At 38.8% G+C, this 21,870-nt stretch overlaps 2 protein-coding genes across 3 annotated transcripts; one reads left to right on the forward strand and one right to left on the reverse strand.

Moving 5' to 3' along the window:
• Window positions 1–1,742: 1,742 nt before the first annotated feature.
• Window positions 1,743–13,599, reverse strand: LOC18021107 (uncharacterized protein YfhR). Its single transcript, XM_006404365.2, has 2 exons — window positions 13,214–13,599; window positions 1,743–2,160 (listed from the first exon to the last, which is right to left on the reverse strand). Exons 1-2 carry the CDS (start codon window positions 13,597–13,599, stop codon window positions 1,743–1,745), a joined length of 804 nt encoding a protein of 267 aa, XP_006404428.2.
• A 339-nt stretch (window positions 13,600–13,938) lies between these two features.
• On the forward strand, window positions 13,939–21,365 carry LOC18021108 (DExH-box ATP-dependent RNA helicase DExH11). Of its 2 annotated transcripts, none has more exons than XM_006404366.2 (23): window positions 13,939–14,160; window positions 14,716–14,973; window positions 15,145–15,405; window positions 15,504–15,572; window positions 15,682–15,760; window positions 15,840–16,030; window positions 16,110–16,217; window positions 16,318–16,419; window positions 16,502–16,702; window positions 16,839–16,949; window positions 17,277–17,344; window positions 17,441–17,810; window positions 17,920–18,075; window positions 18,169–18,279; window positions 18,477–18,530; window positions 18,779–19,036; window positions 19,148–19,257; window positions 19,375–19,528; window positions 19,601–20,054; window positions 20,146–20,360; window positions 20,460–20,698; window positions 20,797–20,923; window positions 21,015–21,365. In XM_006404366.2, the coding sequence occupies exons 1-23, from the start codon at window positions 14,026–14,028 to the stop codon at window positions 21,225–21,227; spliced, it is 4,044 nt and encodes a 1,347-aa protein (XP_006404429.1). In that variant the 5' UTR covers window positions 13,939–14,025; the 3' UTR covers window positions 21,228–21,365. The 2 variants fall into 2 exon arrangements, with proteins under 2 accessions (XP_006404429.1, XP_024013505.1); XM_024157737.1 differs by having other exon boundaries at window positions 15,158–15,405.
• Window positions 21,366–21,870: the final 505 nt, after the last annotated feature.

Genomic DNA, 21,870 nt, shown 5'->3' on the forward strand with positions numbered 1-21,870 from the left:
AACTGTCTTTTTGCAGCCGAAACTCATTATGAAGCTGACACGTAAGTGAAACATTCTGAAACTCGGTGTGGAGCCGACACTTAAGCAAATCACTACACAAATAAATATATAGATAGATATTTCATTAGTTAGAGATGATTTCTTTTTTTTTAAACGATATTCTATTAGTTAGATATATAGATTTTGTTTTTTTTTCTTTAACTTTTTTTTTAGATTTTTTTTAAATTTTTTTGTTTTTTTTTTAATCGACATTCTATTACTTTTTAAATAGATTCCATTTTTTGTTTCTTCTAATGTTAGATTTTTTTTTTTTTGAAATTTTGGAAACATAAGAAATAGTAAACACTAAGAGATATAGATTCCATCTTTTATATGTTTATAATCTGATGATTCCATGAGTTTTTAGTTAGAACGAAGAAGAAGGAAGAGGTTAGACAGTTTTGAGAGTTATGAGAGAATTAGAGAAAAGTGGCTGATATTTATACTAAATCATAAAAAATTAAAAACTCTATAAACATTAAAAAATCGTAAACACTAACCTATCTATCATAATAATTAGCGATATTCCATTAGTTAGAGATGATTTTTTTTAAACGACATTCCATTAGTTAGATATAAAGATTTTTTTATAACTTTTTTGTTAGATTTTTTTTTTAATTTTGGTTTTTTTGGTTTTAAACAACATTTCATTATTTTTTAAATATATTCCACTTTTTTGTTTTTTACATTTTGTTAGATTTTTTTTCTAAATTTTGCAAACATAAGAAATAATAAACATAAGAAGTTTCAACCAAAGAGAAGAGTTAGATCTGAGAGAGGTACTTCCCAAAAAGATGAAAATCCAGTGATAGCGATTAGCAATCAAATATTGAATTTAATACCGCAAAAAAAAAGAAAGACAATAAAGAGAAGCGGAGAAAAATAAGAATAATGTATGAGATACTATAAAAGAAATTTCGGACTTGAAAGAACATATTTGTTACAAAGCACTTACCAAGATTTACCATTTGAGAATATAAGATGTTTTTGTTAGTATGTCACTGGAAGAAAGGCTAGGGTAGATTCAAACCAATATGGAGTGAATGTGGTTTTTATTCTTAGGTTGCAATTTTTTCTTATTATGTTGTTTTTTTCCTGTGATATATTTTTCTTACTTATGTGGTTTTAAGTTGTTTTTTTCTTTGATCTTTTTTAAATCTAAATTTTATTAAGAATTCTATTCTATTAGATTTCTAAAACATTAGTAAGTTATTTAAAATTTTAAACAATTTATATACATTAGATTTTAAATGAATTAAAAAAATTTTAAAATCTGATCTTCTATAATCTGGTGGAGTTGATTTCAACATACAGATTGAATAACACCTCCTAAGAGATATATTCCATTTTTTGTTTTTTTAAAAACGTTTTTATTAATTTTTTTCTAAATTTTGGTGTTATGTAACGGTTTGATTGACTACAGAATTAAACAATAAACCATAATAATTTAGACCAGTTTGTTTTAAGTTTTTTTTTTATACATTATAAGATAAGAACCCATCAAACAACGACACGTAATTGCAAAATAGGGCTAAACGATCTTTTTGCAAGCTGAAGACACGTAAGCAAAGGCTGTGAAACTCGGTATGAACACGTAAACAAATCACTGTACAAATAACTCTATAGATTCATCCAAACCAAAATTTATATGAAAAGCTGATTCATACCATTATCAGCTTGTTCGAATCAGTTAAAAAAAGGGACTAGTTCTTCTTCACAAGCATTGTCTTTATAAACTCCACAACAGTTGAAACCAATTGAAGTTGATGTTTGGTATAACTATGATCAGCTCCTTCCACAATTTCCAACTTGTGGTTAGGTATGATCTTTGCGAACTCCTTGGCATCTTCCACTGGTACTACCTTATCATCAGATCCATGAACCGTCAAGACTCTGCATTCTTTGTCAATCTTGAGGCAAGCTTGATGCATATCCGTTTTAAACCTCTCCATTAAACTTTCCTCGGTGACACGGTTCCGAATTTTCCCTCTTTCAACATCGATGAATCCATGTTCCTTGATTCTTTCCCAAAAATCTCCCCCAAGACTCTCCTCTATGCCTTTTTCCAGGTCATAACGTCCAGAGATATTGATTACATTGCTGATATCGTGATACTTGGAGTGTGAAGATTCAAGCCGAATCTTCCTCTTCTATTTCCGATCTAAGAACTCTTTTAGATCCAATGATTAAGAATTGAGAATGAACGAGAATTTAATAACAGAGACACACACACGATTTTACGAGTTCACGCCCATAACCGGGTCGCTACGTCTCGCCGGCGATATCTCACCGGATTCCACTATTAACGGCAAATCGCCGATGATACAGATCGTCTTCTCTCTCTCTCTCTCTCTCTGTTACAACTTGTGCCTCAACAACTAACGGCTAGTCAGCGAGAGAGTCAACCAAGCTTATAAGCTTGCTCAGTGACACGCTGTACACAGCAGTAACGAATGAGAAGAAGACACCCTTCCCTAGTGGACCACTCGTATGAGAGACACTCTACCTGAAACCGAGTCTCTCCTACACTTAGGTAAACTCAGCTAAACTTAACCAAGTCATCAAAGATGCCTTGAATGATCATCGTCCATTCTTCAAATCTCCACCTTGGACGAGATCTGCTTTTAACGTCGGTGAATCCTTCTTGTATTCTTGACCGGATACCTGCATCTTTGACCGGATGCTAATCTTAGTTCTTTGAAACTCGAAGCATCTGCAATGCTTCTCTCAACTTGTACACTGGAAGAACTTTCGTAAAAATGTCTGCAGGATTGTAAGTGGTACTGATCTTCAGAACTTGAACCTCACCACAGCTAATCAAATCTCGAATGAAGTGATACTTAGTGGCGACGTGCTTCGTCTTTTTGTGGACTACCGCGTTCTTGGACAAGGCTATTGCACTTTGTGAGTCGCAATAGATCTCAACTGAGTCTTGAGAGAACCCCAGTTCTTCTGAAAATCTTTTGAGTCAGACACCTTCTCGAACCGCCTCAGACAAAGCCACATATTCGGCTTCAGTAGTTGATAACGCCACAACCTTCTGAAGAGACGATCTCCAACTTATTGTGTTGCCTCCCGCTGTAAAAACCAAACCAGTAATTGATCTTCTGTCATCCTGATCAGCTGCGTAGTCTGAGTCCACATAGCCTTTTACAATAAACTCTCCTTTATTCTTAAAACATAACTTTGTGTCAACAGACCCTCTGATATACCGCAGTATCCATTTTACGGCTTGCCAGTGCTCCTTTACAGCTCTAGTCATGAAACGACTAACAAGCCCCACAGGATACCCCAAGTCAGGTCTGGTACCGACCATAGCGTACATTACACTTCCAACTGCACTTTGGTACGGGACCTTTTCCATTGACTCCACCTGTTCCCTGAATTCCTTCTCACTGGCTGTTTTGAGCTTGAAGTGAGCCCCCATTGGTGTAGAAACAGACTTAGCTTGGTCCATATTAAAAGAACCGAGTACCTTTAGGAGATAGCTTTCCTGTGATATCCATAGTCCTCCCTTGACTCTGTCACGAACTATTTCCATTCCCAATATCTTCTTTGCATCCCCTAAGTCTTTCATTTCAAACTCCGTGTTTAATAAGACTTTTAACTTCATTACTTGTTGCTTATCAACAGATGCCACCAGGATATCGTCTACATACAGAAGCAGATATATGTAGACATCATTCTTGAACTTCTTAAAGTAGACACACTGATCGTATTCACTTCTAATGTCACCATTTTTCTTCATGAAATCATCGAACCTTCTATTTCACTGCCTTGGAGATTGTTTCAATCCGTAAAGAGACCTCTTGAGTTGACAGACCTTCTGTGGAAATCTCTTGTCGACATATCCTTCCGGTTGTTCCATCACTATAAACTCATCCAAGTAACCGTGCAAGAAAGCTGTCTTCACGTCGAGCTGTTGAAGCTCCATATCATAGTGAACAACCGCAGAAAGCAAATACCGGATTGAAACATGTTTAACGACTGGAGAAAAAATCTCCTTGTAGTCTATACCCTCCTTTTGTGAAAAACCTTTGGCCACCAACCGTGCTTTAAACCTAGGTGCTTCCACTCTCTCAATGCCTGGTTTTCTCCTGAAAATCCATTTACACCCAATCACCTTCTGATTCTTAGGTCTATCTATAAGATCCCACGTGTGATTCTTGTTTAGTGATATCATCTCTTCATCAGCTGCTTCCTTCCACTTGTCACTATCTGGATCACTCATGGCTTCTTGAAATGTAGATGGCTCGGATCCTCCATCTTCAGACATGGCGCACACATAACCGGCTAGCTCGTCTTCACCATCTGTTCCATCACATTGATAATCATCTAGACGAGCTGGCCTTGTAATTGTTCTTCTTGCTCTATCTCGAGCCAACTGATATCCTTCTAGTCCTGGCACATCTGGACTTTCTTGAGTCTCAACAGATTGATCATGTTCCTGAACAGCTCCACCTTAAGAATCATCGACGGATGACCTTTGCATTTCACTGAGTTCCACCTGTATACTTCTCATGTCTTCCTCTTGACCTTCTTTATCAGACATATTCGACTTGAGATCTTTGTAGACTTGATCTTCTCGGAAGACCACATTCCTACTTATTACCACCTTTTTCTCTTCGAGAAGCCATACCTTGAAGCCCTTAACACCCTCAGGATAGCCTGTAAAAATTCCTCTTTTGGCCCTTGGATTCAACTTCCCACTGTCCGAGTGAACATAGGCAAGACATCCAAACTTTCGTAAACCGTTTAACTCAGGCATTGCAGATGTCCACATTTCTTCAGGGACTTTAAACTCAATAGACGAGGAGGGAGATCTGTTTATCAAATAAACAGCTGTTGCAGTAGCTTCTGCCCAGAAATGTTGACTGAGACCACTTTCACTTAGCATGCTTCGGACTTTGTTCATGATAGCCCGGTTAAGTCTCTCAGCTACACCGTTTTGCTGAGGGGTGTAGGTGCACGTTCGATGCCTAACAATCCATTCTTCTCTACAGAACTGATCAAACTCTTGATTACAATATTCCAACCCGTTGTCAGTTCGAAGTTTCTTTACCCTTCTTTCAGTATGTGTTTCAACCATTCTTTTCCAATCTACAAAGCTTTTGAAAGCCTCGTCTTTGGTCTTCAAGAAATAGATCCAGGCTTTCCGAGTAAAATCATCTATAAAAGAGATGAAGTATTGACGCCTGCTCAAACTGTATGGAACATTTGGAGACCCCCAAAGGTCTGAGTGAACATAATCCAATTGGTTCTTGGTTACATGCTGAGCAGAACCAAAACTTACTCTATGTGTCTTTCCAATGACACAGTCCTCACAGAACTTTATGTCCACTGTTTTACAGTTTCCAAAACAACCTTTCTTGGCCAAAACTTCAAAACCTCTTTGACCAATATGTCCCATTCTGCTGTGCCATAACTGAGCCAGAACATCACTGTCTTCTGTTTGAGCCGCTGAACTGGATTTGGCTTCTTCCTTTGAAGCAACACGTGCCTTACCTTGAAGAATTTATAGAGAGTGCCTTCTATACCCTTTCATGAACACTGTACAGACTTTCACCACCTTTAAGACACCATTTCCGCCTTTAAACTCACATCCTTTTTCTTCTAGAGTGCCCAAAGACATCAGGTTCCTGGCTATACCTGGCATGTATCTTACGTCGTGGAGGACAAATGTTGTGCCATCAGGGTTCTCAAACCGAACAGAACCTATCCCTTTGACTTCTGTTACTGAGTTGTTTGCCATCCGAACTCTGCTATCATTTAGCTCCTTCATATCTATGAACAGCTCTCTTCTTGGAGTCATGTGGACTGAACAGCCTGTATCCATTACCCATTCTTATCGGATTGACTCCTCTGTGCTCAGATTAACTTCAGTGACAAACAAACCGACTAGATCTCGAGCATCATCCTTAACCATGGATGACTCACCTTTACCTAGTGCCTGATTTCTATCTTTGTTTCTTTCAAGCCACTTGTAGCATTGCTTCTTGTAATGCCCTTCTTTACCGCATATCCAGCAGACTCTTTTCCCGTCTTTAGACACCGATTAGACCTGCTTTTGCCTTTTCTAGACGAACCTTGACTCCTAGTTTCGGTCCTTCCTCTAACATAATGACCTTCTCCTATTGAATTAGAGCTAGGGGCATCTTTTAATTCCATTTCCTTAGATCTAGCTGCACTAGCCACCTCTTCTAGCATAATAGCCTCTCTACTATATTTCAAGGTTTCTTTTAAGGAATCATACCTGGTAGGGAGTGCGTTGAGTAGCAGGATTGCTTGAACCTCCTCGGGGATCTCGATGCTGAGGTTGTTTAGATCTGCTATCAACTTCAAGAAGTCGTCTACATTTTGGTCAATCGTTCTTGAGTCCTGCATCTTGAATGAGTAAACCTTCAGTTACGCGTAGACTCGGTTTGGAAATGTCTTTGCCATGTACAGCTTATCTAGCGTAGACCACGCCTCTGCAGCCGTTGTGCATTTGTCCAGCTTTCGCAGAACATGATCACCTACACACATAAAGATGATGTTAAGAGCTTTTTCATCTCGCTCCAATCTTGAGGACTCTGCTTGTTCTTTTTTTTCTTTGCTGCTGGATCGGAAGTCTCCTCCGTCTTGGATGACTGATCCTTCGTCTTTGCGGTAAGAACGTCCTTCAATCCCTAGACTGTCAGATTTGCGAGCATCCGTTTCTTCCAGATCCTGAAATCTCCAGATCCATCGAACATCGTAACCTCGATCTTTTGACTCGTCGTCGTCATCTCTTGATCGATTCAACTGCCTTCTAGAACCAAAGCTCTGATACCAATTTGTGAAGATTCAAACCGAATCTTCCTCTTCTATTTCCGATCTAAGAACTCTTTTAGATCCAATGATTAAGAATTGAGAATGAACGAGAATTTAAGAACAGAGACACACACACGATTTTACGAGTTCACGCATAATATAAGATTGGAATCACACAAAGTCTTATAATTCACAAGGTTGTCAAAGACAACAAGCTTTGCGGAAGTGGATATGATGGTGGGATGGAAGGTGGTGGATTTGATTGACTCTCTCAATCGATGGTGACTGACTCTCTCAATCTGTGAACGAAATAGATTGTTTGAATCTCAAAAACAAGCTAGGTCGCAGCTTCTATAGAGCTAAGTGAATCACACATTTAATTCTAAAGAAAAAAAGAACAATCTTTGCAAAGAAACAATTTGAAAGAAAACAAGAATACTTAGTATATTTCTGGATTGAAAGGTGAGTTTTTACAATGGACTAAGAGGAGCTTGTATAATGCTCTTACACGTTCTAAAATGCTAAAGACAAAGAAACAAATCAAAACTAATCAAAAACTAGCCGTTAGGCTCTAAATGAGTGAATCTCGGCCAAATATGAAAATGCGATGATGCCTTTGTATCTGGACGGTTTTAGGGGATAAGTTAGCTTCTCTGGAACATTATTATCTTCATAAAATACTCCCAAGTCGTAGCATTCAAAGGAAAAGAGTCGTTGGAGAGTTATGGCTCCAAGTGTGAATGCATCTATATATGGCAAGTGAAGTTGGAGAAGGATCCGCCTGATCCTGTGAGTTCTGGTGCATGGTGGGACAATATTTGGACCCTCTTATTGGTAAATGAAGTCTCCTGGTCGCCAAAGTCGGTTCTGTGTTGAATTAAACCGGTTGACTCTCATACTTGCCATAAATGGCTCCGGTTGGCTTAATTGAGAACTTGATTGGATCCGCCTGATCCAATGCGTGTTGGTGCACCTTAGAATGTTGTAGAAAGCTTCTAGAAGTAACTCAGAGTCTCCTGGGCGCCACTGATATGTTTGAAGCCTCCAAAACCCGAAAGGTTCCAAATAAGGCAAGCCGGAAATCTTCTGGTTTAGAAATTGAATAACTTTCCAACCAAAACCGGTCTCGGTATGATTCCAGTTCTCCTGGATTCTCAGATGAATGAAGAATCCAAAACAAGCCGGTTCATAGCTTGATTCGTCCTTGTTTGGTCGGAATCCTTTGATCAAGGCGCAAATGTCCAAATCGGGTTTGTTGGAGATAACCCGGTTTGTAGACTGAATAACTCTTATGTCTGAACTCCAATTGGACTGATTCCAATTCCTCGCGTGCCTATGCTGGATCCAGATTGCATAGAAAGTGGTTTCATGTATTAAATCCTTCTGGTCTGGTTGGAGGGATTCAATAAGTGGTCGTATGTCTCCATCGGATCCTTTGAAGATCTGCCTGAGTGTATCTTCAATAATTTCTTCATGTGGAAAGCTTTTGGGATGATTCTTCTTCGTGGTATGCTCTAGACGTGATGAGTAAATATCCCAAATGTTTGTTGAGCTGGAACGGTCAGTATTGGTCTTCATTTGTGCTGAACAAAGCTCACATGTCTCCTTAGCTCGTCTTGGCTCCATGTTCTCATCTCCTTGTTCCTTGATTCCTTGCTTCAGGTCTGATGATGACTTGATGTCCTCATCATATCCTCCCTCTTCAAGAATTTTTGTCCTCAAAACTTGTTTACCTGCACATAGATAAGTCAAGTTAGTACCTTGAATTGTTTGAGGGTTCAGAGAAATACCTTAACTCATTGTGCGAGTGTAGCTTGGGCATGGTCGGTGTTGGGCATCTGGTGGTTCTTCTTTGATCAGAAAAGAAGCAATGACGCCTCTCCAAGTTTTGTTGCCGACTTCTTTGGGCAGCAAGTCGTTCACTTTGGTGAAATCCCCTTTTTCACACGTCATGTGTCTATTAAACCTTTGCAAATTAGAGTTTTGTTGATTCTTTCCTGTACCTGCAATTTCCTTGACACTTTTGACAAAGAACAAGTGTGTTATAGCAGTCATGGTATTACTAGAAACATAGAAACGTGATTCAGGTTGGATCATTTCATTAACTTTATGTGAAACCACAAGTTGCTCATAGTTTTGTGGTTCAATATAAGAAACGGTTTCTTTAATATTCTCACAGTTTTCTGGATTTAGCAGATTCTTTAGCACAGACTTCAAATCATCAGAAATAAATGAGAGAAACGTGCTACTTACCTGATCAGAAGTCTCGGTATGTTCTATTTCCGTAGATGCAATGGCTTTTGATTTCATCAGGTGATCTGGTGGCTCTGGTTGGATCAGAGTGAAGTTGGTAACAACTTCATCTTTCTCAGGGGCAGACTGGCACATCTTTATCTCTTCATAGTGCTGCTCTCCATCATTTAAACCTGCATCCAAAACATTTGGCAAAGACAAGCACATCATATCTGATTTGGAAATTTCACAATGTAACTCATCTCTTTCTACTTTTCTAACTTCTTCTTTTACTGGTTCAACTGATGTAGTAATCTCTGATTTTCTGATTGGACAAGTCTTAGCAAAATGACCTCTTTGATGACATCTATAACAGATTGTGGTATCTATCTTAAGAGTTTTAGAAGACTTACATTGCTTTGCTTTGCCTTGTGGCTCAAGTGTCGGTTTTGTGCTTCTCTTGTGAACTGTGATTGGTGGCATTGGATTTGGTTTAACTTCTGTGGTTGCCACTGGTTTCTCAGCCTTTGACTTCTTTTCCTAAGTGCTTTGAGACACTTTCTTTGGCTCAGAACAGCAAGCTTTCTTTGACTTAGAAACAGGCTGCGGTTTTGGTGTAGACATGCATTTCCTTGTAGCTGTCTGGAACATTAGCCTCTTGGGAATGTAGCTGCGGTTGTGGAACTTCTGTACAAACTCTCTGTACATACGCTGCTTGAGATTACCCCAAGTGATGGTAGAATTATTATAATTGGCCACAACTTCTTCTTGTTCCCACCATTTAGTAGCTTCTCCAACAAGTGAGTCAAGTGCATATGAAAGTCTCTGGTCCTTGGGGATGTTTTGTGCCCTCATCATGTACTCCATTTCGCTCTCCCACTGTAGGTAAGCTTCTGGTCCTTGTTCATGACCTGAAAAATAGATGTGGCGTGGCTCACAATCTGCCTCATCATCTGTTGCTGTATCGTATGGGTCGTCTAGAGGTGTGTTGTTGACACTGGCTTCATTTGGATATTTATCCTCCTCTTCAAACTTTGTTTCTCCAACCAAAGTATCTTCTGGATCTGCCTCATGGCTCCATTGGTCGTCATCAACATGGTCACCATCTCCTGAACTGATTTCAGAATCAGTTTCTTCTCTCCAAGTATCTTCTTCATGATCTTCTCCTAGATCGCTTTCAGTCTCTTCACACCAAGGCTTTTGGTATAGTTCGTCTTTCGGATGTTGTTCTCCTCCATGGGTGAGGAGGTCTCCACGTCCTGGTTCACCTTCATGGTCTTCTAAACTTATTTGAGTCTCAGTCTCGTCTCGCCATGTACTATCTTCTCCAAAATCACCTTCTTGGTCGGTTTCTTCTTCTCTAGACCAATTCAATTGATTGGCGTTGTTTCTTTTGTAATCTGGTGGTTCAGGATCAGCTCCTTCACCATCTCTTTCGTCTCCATAGCTTGAATAATCATCTCCTGGCCATGGTGGGGATTCATAATCAGCTTCTTCATCGGACCACCATCCTTGGATTGAATCATCATATTTGTCTTCATTGAATCCTATGGACTCATCTTCTTCACTAGAATCCATGGTGGCTGCTCCTCAGCGATTATCTCGCAAAAGCAAAGAGAAAAAGGATGGGTTAAACTCATTTTAAACAAGGAAAAGGAAAGAAGAAAAGTTGCCAAATTAAAACAATGGTTTCTTTACTTTTTTTTTTTCAAACAGAATTTCGAAAATCTAATAACAAAAAGGAAAATCTTTAATTTCTTTTTTTTTGAATGAAAAAAAATACAAAACTAAGAAATAAAACGAATCAATAGGATAATTTTTTTATTTTTTTATTATATATATATTTTTTTTAAAAAACTAAACAAATTCGAAAATATAAATAACAGAAAAGAAATTTTAATTCTGGTTCAATAACAAAAGAAAATCAAGAAAGAATTTTTTTATTTTTAATAAAAATTCAAACAACAAGGAGTAAACTAACAAATGAAAGATTGCTGAATTAAAAAACTTTTTATGGGGTTTTCTGAGATTAAAATCGACAAAGACCTTTTTATGGCTTTTAGATTTATCAAAACAGTAGCAAAACAAATCGAACAACTTCATAAATTTTTTTTTAATAATGAATCAAAATAATGGAAACAGAACTGAAAACAAAAACACTTTTTTTGTGGATTTTTCGATTTATGATGAAACAAAGACTGAAATGAAATAACAGAAAGCAAAAGACAAAGAACAAAAGCACCTTGATAGGAACTTGTGCTCTGATACCAAATGATATAAGATTGGAATCACACCAAGTCTTATAATTCACAAGGTTGTCAAAGACAACAAGTTTTGCGGAAGTGGATATGATGGTGGGATGGAAGGTGGTGGATTTGATTGACTCTCTCAATCGATGGTGACTGACTCTCTCAATCTGTGAACGAAATAGATTGTTTGAATCTCACAAAAAAGCTAGGTCGCAGCTTCTATAGAGCTAAGTGAATCACACACTTAATTCTAAAGAAAAAAAAAAGAACAATCTTTGCAAAGAAACACTTTAAAAGAAAACAAGAATACTTAGTATATTTCTGGATTGAAAGGTGAGTTTTTACAATGGACTAAGAGGAGCTTATATAATGCTCTTACACGTTCTAAAATGCTAAAGACAAAGAAACAAATCAAAACTAATCAAAAACTAGCTGTTAGGCTCTAAATGAGTGAATCTCGGCCAAATATGAAAATGCGATGATGCCTTTGTATCTGGACGGGTTTAGGGGATAAGTTAGCTTCTCTGGAACATTATTATCTTCATAAAATACTCCCAAGTCGTAGCATTCAAAGAAAAAGAGCCGTTGGAGAGTTATGGCTCCAAGTGTGAATGCATCTATATATGGCAAGTGAAGTTGGAGAAGGATCCGCCTGATCCTGTGAGTTCTGGTGCATGGTGGGACAATATTTGGACCCTCTGATTGGTAAATGAAGTCTCCTGGTCGCCAAAGTCGGTTCTGTGTTGAATTAAACCGGTTGACTCTCATACTTGCCATAAATGGCTCCGGTTGGCTTAATTAAGAACTTGATTGGATCCGCCTGATCCAATGCGTGTTGGTGCACCTTAGGATGTTGTAGAAAGCTTCTAGAAGTAACTCAGAGTCTCCTGGGCGCCACTGATATGTGTGAAGCCTCCAAAACCCGAAAGGTTCCAAATAAGGCAAGCCGGAAATCTTCTGGTTTAGAAATTGAATAACTTTCCAACCAAAACCGGTCTCGGTATGATTCCAGTTCTCCTGGATTCTCTGATGAATGAAGAATCCAAAACAAGCCGGTTCATAGCTTGATTCGTCCTTGTTTGGTCGGAATCCTTTGATCAAGGCGCAAATGTCCAAATCGGGTTTGTTGGAGATAACCCGGTTTGTAAGCTGAATAACTCTTATGTCTGAACTCCAATTGGACTGATTCCAATTCCCAGCGTGCCTATGCTGGATCCAGATTGCATAGAAAGTAGTTTTATGTATTAAATCCTTCTGGTCTGGTTGGAGGGATTCAATAAGTGGTCGTATGTCTCCATCGGATCCTTTGAAGATCTGCCTGAGTGTATCTTCAATATCTTCTTCATGTGGAAAGCTTTTGGGATGATTCTTCTTCGTGGTATGCTCTAGACGTGATGAATAAATATCCCAAATGTTTGTTGAGCTGGAACGGTCAGTATTGGTCTTCATTTGTGCTGAAAAAAGCTCACATGTCTCCTTAGCTCGTCTTGGCTCCATGTTCTCATCTTCTTGTTCCTTGATTTCTTGCTTCAGGTCTGATGATGACTTGATGTCCTCATCACCGGGTCGCTACGTCTCGCAGGCGATATTTCACCGGATTCCACTATTAACGGCAAACCGCCGATGATACAGATCGTCTTCTTTCTCTCTCTCTCTGTTACAACTTGTGCCTCAACAACTAACGGCTAGTCAACGAGAGAGTCAACCGAGCTTATAAGCTTGCTCAGTGACACGCTGTACACAGCAGTAACGAATGAGAAGAAGACACCTGTCCCTAGTGAACCACTCGTATGAGAGACACTCTACCTGAAACCGAGTCTCTCCTACACTTAGCTAAACTCAGCTAATCTTAACCAAGTCATCAAAGATGCCTTGAATGATCATCGTCCATTCTTCAGGAGGCATAGAGGAGGACAACATCGCCTCCTTTACTGTGTCCGAGAATAACAGGAACCACACGGTTCTTGCTAGAGAAGTATTCAATAACAGAACGTAGATCCTCGGCTTCTTGGTTATAGTTACCAAAGCAGAAACTGAAACTGCCTTCACTGTCTCCATTCCCTGAGAAATCAAAACGGAAAGCGTTGATCCCTTCTGTCTCTATTGCAGTGGCTAGACTCTTCATGATTGTTGCGTTCTTGTTCGATCGAAATCTATGGCACAAGACCACGACTTCTCTTGACCCAGTTTCATGAAGCAGACCCACGAGCTTATTCTCGTTTTTGTTCAGAATCTCGATCCTCTGTTGTTGTTGTGCACAAGATGAACTTCCATCAGACGAATCCATTCTAGACATGTGTTGCTTTGCTGCTCGAGAGATTTTAACTGTTTGTGACGAGAGAGAGAGAGACGAATTAGGGTTTTATCTTTCTGGGACAAAAGAGAATTAACTCTGTTGCTCGCACACAAACATCACTCCTTTTGACATAAGGAATCGTTTTATTTCCTTTTTCACCTAAAGAATCTGTTACTTGTAAATCAAGTTAACAGTGGGCCTGTTTCAAAGCCCAACAGAGGTAGAGACAGCACACACTTTTCGTTTTGAGCTACGAAACGGCAAGGCGTTGGGGGGAGCCGCATAACTCAGCCGGAGAGAAGTGTCACGGTAGTTTGTTCCTTTCACCGGATCGCTGAGAAGTGAGAACAGTACGAAACGAGACGGCGAGAAAAAAGGGAATGCGAATTAGATAGACGAAGTATAGAGGAAGCAACAATGAACATAGTCCAAGCAGGCAACGAGCTTGCCTTCCGGGTCGGGTTCTCTGGTCATGGTGGTCACCTCCGCGTCGAGCCTCTGTACACGGTGGAGAACGACGACTCCGTGAACTCACTTCCCGATTTCGTATCGGTGAGTTTTTTTCTGATTGATATGATTAAGAGACTTTTCCAATTCTGGTTTTGAGAATTTAGCGGCAAGAGTCTGATCACGCCTTCAAAATTGGGTTTGCTTAGGCACTAATTTTTGATTGAATTATTTCCGTTTTGTAGCTGAATTCGATGTTTTTCCTGAATAAGTATGTGTTTAAGTGTTATTTATTCGGTTGTATTTGCTCCTTTAACGGTAGTCTCTAGGTCTTAGTGTGAGTTTACTTAGTCTTGCTCTCAATAAGAATGAATAAAAAAGTTTATGTGGTAAATGAGACTATCTAGTTGATGATAAGGGTGGAGTTAGCTAGTGTTGTATCAATTTTTATGTGTGAAGAAAGTAAATACAAATAGCCAATCTCTGAATTTTGGTTTTCATATGGTTTTTAAATTGTTATAAATTCTTGCTCAATTGGTTATCTGATGATGTACATTTCGATCTGTATCCAACTGTTAATGGACGAAGTCATCTTTGTAAGTCACTTTTATATGGATTTGATAGCTCTCATTTATGTCTCTCGACATGTGTATTTCTCAGCCTCCTGCTTTTTCGAAGGAAACAAAAGAATCAATAAAGAAACATATTGAGGAGAAATATCTCCTGCCGAGATTGGAACCTGATCAATTTTCTGCGGAGAATGCTGGGAATCATTGGGATTTTGATTGGTTTTCCAGGGTGAAGGTTCCCCTTCAACCTTCTTTGCCCAGGTCCGTTGTAGTTCCAACTTGGGAATTGCCATTCAGGCGCCAGAAAAAGGATACTGAAAACGGAGGATGGGAGCCAAAATCAGTGGAGGTAACTCGTTTGTTTCTACTTCAGTTGTGAATTATCTTAAGTAAACTAGTTCATTTAGAGTTTAGACGGTGATGTTATCCAAGAGTTAGGATTTTTTGGTTGAAGAATGGCCAGCTATTAGCTTTCTGTTTTTGACCCTAGTTGGAGAAATGGATTGTCATATTATTTTAGGTGGATTTATCAGAACAAATGTACGGAGATCAAGATTCTGGATTTTTTCCGCGAATGGTGGGACCTCCAAAGGATTTTCTGAGAGGAAGTGTCAATAATCGCCCTTTCCGTCCAGGTGGTTTGGAGGATCCGCAGTCTTCAGAGAAAACCCTTCCAGAAGGTGTGTGTAATGGCCAATGGGTACAGGAATTGCTCAATGGTGGTCCTGCTCAGACCGTTCCTCCTAGTTTCAAGCAGAGTTTAGATCTTGGAGATTTGATGGTATCTTATCTTTTCACTATCTAATTTTATCATTTAATGAATCTATATATGATTTAGTGTTGATTGATTCATCTTGTTTTCCTCTGTGTACTTTAAAGCCATATCCCCAAACATGGAATGTGTACGAGGATCAGAGTTCACATGGCAACGCTTCTGATGAAAAGTCGGTATGTAGATCGATGTTGTTGGTGTATGTGAAATTTCTTTCATATTTTTGTTATAGACTGTAAGAATACATTATTTTAATTACTGTCTTTGTGTTGGTGATACTTTCAGAGCAAGTTGTCTATTCAATTTGATGATCTGTTCAAGACGGTTTTGGAAGAAGATGCTTTCTCCGAACTTGAGGGAGATGGTGCGTGACATCTGTTATGTTTGAGTCATATAATCTTCATTTGTATTAAATTTGTTCTGATTTGAAAAATATTATGAAGATCGCTCAGCAGGATCTGAGTCTCCAAAGGCAGAAGCTGAAGCAGAACCTGAACCTGAACCTGAACCTAAAGCGAGCAAGGGGACAGAGACTGACGTCACTGTGCTGGATGAGATTTTGTCATCGGCAAAAACAGCAATATTGGCTGAAGAGGCTATTACTGGGAACAGTGATAAACAACTACGGAAAGAGGTTAGAATGTGGATTCTGCATTTTGGAATTCCATTTTCTCTCCCATCAACATTATTTACGGTGTGTCTTGTTCTTTTAGGGATGGGCCACTAAAGGAGATAGCCAAGACATTGCAGACCGGTTCTATGAGCTTGTTCCTGACATGGCGATGGAATTCCCTTTCGAATTGGACAACTTTCAGAAGGAGGTATCTCCTTTGAATTTTTAGTCTGTAGATTTTTTAGGAACGTATGTGGTTATCATTATATATGAACTTTCAGTAGATAATTGAGTGCTTATGCCTACAGGCCATCCATTGTTTAGAAAAGGGGGAGTCTGTTTTTGTAGCAGCCCATACATCAGCTGGGAAGACAGTTGTTGCCGAATATGCATTCGCTTTGGCCACCAAGGTGGAGAATTCTGAATTTTATACCATGTTCGTAGTAATAGATTCTTTGCTCTATTGGCTGACTATTTTTTCCGTCTGTTCAGCACTGTACACGAGCTGTTTATACTGCTCCAATTAAAACCATCAGTAACCAAAAATACAGAGACTTTTGTGGGAAGTTCGATGTAGGACTTCTCACAGGTGATGTTAGCATAAGGCCAGAGGCATCCTGCCTGATCATGACTACCGAAATATTAAGGTCAATGCTTTATCGTGGTGCTGATATCATACGTGATATAGAATGGGTAAAAGAGCTTTCTGATGCTTTACTTTCTTCAGAGCTTGACATTGTACTCATATCGCTCCGTTTCTTAGCAGCCTTTGTAGTTCTATGTGGAGCTTCAATCAAGTTTTCTTGTTGCTTTTTCCTTTGACTGACAGGTTATATTTGATGAAGTTCACTATGTCAATGACGTAGAGAGAGGGGTTGTGTGGGAAGAAGTCATAATCATGTTGCCAAGGCATATAAATTTTGTCCTTCTTTCTGCAACGGTACATCTTGTTGTTGTTATGTTGTTGTGCGTTTAGAAAATATAATTCTTTCGAAATATTAGTTGTGTTTACCATGCAAGTAAGCTTTGGCTATGGATTTTCTCACTAGATGAGTTTGAAAAGAAATGGTGACTTTTAATCGATTTTTCTTCGGATCTCAATTGGTTGAGTTTCTTATGAACTACCCCCGCAGTTTCTAGTATTTATAGCAATATATATGGCTTCATGGTTCTGTCACTGTTCACCATTCTGTTTTTTCCCGAGCCCTTCTCCTCATGTATTTCCTTGCTCTAATAACGTATATTGCTAAATTTCAATTTTTTATAGGTACCAAATACATTTGAATTTGCTGATTGGATTGGCCGAACAAAACAAAAGGAGATACGTGTTACTGGGTGAGATTGAATGTATCCTGCTAAAATAATATGAATTTAATTCAGTGATTTATATTGAAATTATAATTTTCAAAATTTTGTCGGTTTTATTTACAGCACAACAAAAAGACCAGTTCCTCTAGAGCATTGTCTATTTTATTCCGGCGAGCTCTATAAAGTTTGTGAGAATGAAGTTTTTCTCTCTAAAGGGATAAAAGATGCTAAAGATTCACACAAGAAGAAGAATTCAAGTGCAGTTACTGTTGGTCCTAAACAGAACGCAGGATCTTCAGCTCATCAAGATGGGAACAAATCTCAGAAACATGAAGCTCATTCTCGTGGCAAGCAGAATAAACACTCAAGTATAAAAGATTTTGGAAAATCCTCTTACAGTGGTAACAGCCAGAACAATGGGGCATTTAGACGATCAGCAGCTTCAAATTGGATGCTTCTTATCAAAAAGCTCTCAAAAATGTCCCTGTTGCCTGTATGTTAGATGTCACTCTTGTTTCCCCTATGTTTATGAGTTTTCATATTCAATCTTTAGTCCATTTTGGTCTTTATGACTAACCTTTTGATTTTACGCTTCCCACTAGGTGGTTGTTTTCTGTTTCTCGAAGAATTATTGCGATAGGTGTGCCGACGCTTTGACTGGGACTGACCTCACTAGTAGTTCTGAGAAAAGTGAAATCCGTGTCTTCTGCGATAAAGCTTTTTCGAGATTGAAAGGGTCTGATCGGAATTTACCTCAGGTTGGTTATCTTAAGAATTTCGTTTCCTCTCACATATTAGAGAGGTGCCTTGGTTTCGTACTCATGAACTGTTGGGGGTGACACATTTCAAAGGTCCTCAGAGTCCAAAGCCTACTTCATAGAGGAATCGGTGTTCATCATGCTGGGCTGCTTCCAATAGTAAAGGAAGTTGTTGAAATGCTCTTTTGCCGTGGTGTTATTAAGGTAGGCTTATATACTCAGGGACTGGATTCCTGTGCTATTATTTGAGCCTACACCATAAGTATAGTGCTGGAATAACTATTTTTCTATGCTCCTGATTGCTGCTATATTTGAGTATTTGACGACCTATTACCACATTTCTGTTGTTTTTTGAATCTTTTCTGGTAATTGATTTTTTTTTTTTTGTAATCTTTCAACAGGTTCTCTTTTCAACGGAGACATTTGCTATGGGAGTTAATGCTCCAGCTAGAACGGTGAGACTATTCTGGTTTTGTGGCTAATGTAAATTTAGTATTACGATGTTAAGTGGATTATTCTTTACAACTTACGTATGATAGATATTGTCATATCACATTTGTTGTGGAAAGAGTTTAAGGTTATTGTTAGAGTTGTTGAGAATGTCATTCCAAGTTATTATCTTCAGTGTTTAGGAATTTATTTCTTAACAAATTTCCTCTATGAAGTTTGCCAATAATTTACTTCTCCATGATATTCGCTACAGGTAGTTTTTGATGCCTTAAGGAAGTTTGATGGAAAGGAATTTAGACAATTGCTTCCTGGAGAGTACACTCAGATGGCAGGGCGTGCTGGCCGAAGGGGACTTGACAAAACTGGCACAGTTGTTGTCATGTGTCGCGATGAAGTTCCTGACGAAAGTGATCTGAGGCGTATAATTGTGGGAAGCGCTACAAGATTGGAATCTCAGTTCCGACTAACCTACATAATGATCCTCCATCTCTTACGTGTTGAAGAATTGAAGGTATCTCAATGTCTGAACCAAATAGCTGCAGTTTCCATGGATTTCCTGCCCATTACCCTTTTCCTGGACTTTTTCTGACTCACTAGTTTTTCAAATGGTTGTTATTGTAAGGTGGAAGACATGTTGAAAAGAAGCTTTGCTGAATTCCATGCCCAGAAGAAACTGCCTGAGAAACAACAGCTTCTCATGGTAAAACGTGCTCTACCAACCAAAACTATTGAGTAAGGCAAAACAACTGAACATGTGTACCCCATCTACTTTACCGTCTCCTTGGGTACCTCTATATTCAACATCTCCAGATGATATAACGGAATGACCTATTGCTTTTGTGCATCCAGCTGTATAAAAGGTGAACCGGCCATTGAAGATTACTATGACATGTATATGGAAGCAGACGAGTGTAACAGCAAAATGTCTGAAGCAGTTATGCAGTCTTCTAGTGCCCAGAGTTTTCTTGTACCAGGAAGAGTTGTAGTCATGAAATCAGAAACGGTCAGACCCCAGTCTTCACCTCTCTTTTTTTCTGCTCATAACATGTTTTGCTCATGTGTGTAATTTTTACAGGGCATAGACAATTTACTTGGAGTCGTACTGAAAGTACCTTCAAACACTAATAGACAATATGTTGTTTTGGTTATAAAATCTGAAATACCGCCACCAGAGCCAAATATGGTCAGCATTGGCAAGAGAAGCTCAGACCCATCTCAAGGCTTTTTTATTGCGCCCAAGTCAAAACGTGGTTTTGATGATGAATATTATTCGAAGGCGAGCTCTCGTAAAGGTTCTGGTGTTGTCAAGATAGACCTCCCGTACCATGGAGCCGCTGCTGGTGTAGGGTACGAGGTTAAAGGGTTTGATAACAAGGAATTCTTGTGCATATGCGTTAGTAAGATTAAGATTGATACGGTGCGTCTACTCGAAGATGCGAACAAGGCAGCTTTTTCTCAGACGGTTCAACAGCTTTTGGATCTGAAATCAGACGGAAACAAGTATCCTCCTGCTCTAGACCCAATTAAAGGTTCTTCAGCTAAATTCTATCCCCGTATCGTTTTTTTTTTGTGGCTGCAAATTCATTTTCCTCATAGTTTCATTTCATGATTCTATTTCAGATTTGAAGATGAAAGATGCTGAGCTTGTGGAGACGTACTATAAATGGACCAACCTATTACAAAAGATGTCCATGAACAAGTGCCACGGTTGTGTCAAATTGGAAGAGCACATGAAGCTAGCTAGGGAGATTAAGAAGCATAAGAAAGATCTCAAAGATCTCGAATTCCAAATGTCCGATGAAGCCTTATTACAGATGCCCGCGTTTCAGGGCCGGGTACGATTCGAATAAGAAAAATTATTCCTGCATCTTTGTTTCCTCGCTATGCATGATGAATTTGAGTAACATGTAAAGCTCTCTAAACACTTGTTGCAGATTGATGTTCTGAAGAAAATTGCTTGTATAGATGATGACCTCGTCGTCCAAATCAAAGGCCGTGTCGCTTGCGAGATGAATTCTGGGGAAGAATTGATTTGTACAGTGTGTCTGTTCGAGAATCAATTCGAAGAATTGGAACCAGAAGAAGCAGTGGCTATAATGTCTGCCTTTGTTTTCCAACAGAAAAACACTTCGGCTCCTTCACTTACTCCCAAGCTGGCTAAAGCTAAACAAAGGTTTGTTACGTCCACACTTCTTTCCCTTCTCATAACCACAAACAGTAATTGATGTGATCTGATATGAACAATCTAATCATTGACCCTCTTTTGTACAGACTCTATGATACAGCAATCAGACTTGGTGAACTTCAAGCTCGTTACAACTTGCAAATAGACCCAGAAGAATATGCTCAGGAGAATCTCAAATTTGGCCTGGTCGAAGTCGTTTATGAGTGGGCAAAGGTCTGTAACAAACCAGATAGCTCTCTTTTCTTATACATTGCGCGATTCACACATCCTATTGAACATATTGTATGCTCGATTTTATTTGCAGGGGACTCCATTTGCTGAGATCTGTGAGCTGACGGATGTTCCAGAAGGTCTGATAGTAAGAACCATTGTGAGATTGGACGAAACGTGCCGTGAGTTCAAGAACGCAGCCGCCATTATGGGAAACTCGGCGTTACACAAGAAAATGGATTTAGCTTCAAATGCTATAAAACGTGACATCGTCTTTGCAGCTAGTCTATATGTAACTGGAGTGTAGGATTTGATTATGAATCTGATCAAAGACGCTTCTCACTTAACTTGAAGATGTTTTGATCCCAGAGATGTGTATTGTTGTTAATTAAACCTCTAAAACTCGTGCAGAACCTACGATCATTCCTTTTTTTTTTTCTAATAATAGTGCAAAGTCAGTTATATCAGTCTTCAAGATACATAATATTTTCAAAACTTTTCAGATTGTTACACCATCTTTGTGTAAGAAAAAATTATATCGGTGTTAGGTATATTGAATAAAAAATGTATTTACTGTAAAAATGGATTGGAGTCAGAAAACCAATGTATTAAAGAAAAATGACAATATTATTTCCCAATCGGATTGTGTATTAGAAACGGGTCGGAATCAAGTCGAATTGAGATTACAAAAATGGTTTCATACATTCAGCTGGCTTGGAACAGAGCTGGATATCCGGATTTTCAAAATATCCGGATTCGCCGGATCTGCCGGATAATCAATTATACTATCCGGATAATTAATTATTCATATTCTTTTATTATAATTTTTAAAAATTAATTTTTTTTTTTAAATTAACAAAACCGGATATCACTTATAGACAATCTAAACATAAAAATACTAATATTCTCAACTGAAAGATTTGTAATCTACTTTACTATCATATAATCAA

Source organism: Eutrema salsugineum, unplaced genomic scaffold (genome assembly GCF_000478725.1).
Source record: "Eutrema salsugineum unplaced genomic scaffold, Eutsalg1_0 scaffold_16, whole genome shotgun sequence".
NCBI lineage: Eukaryota > Viridiplantae > Streptophyta > Magnoliopsida > Brassicales > Brassicaceae > Eutrema > Eutrema salsugineum.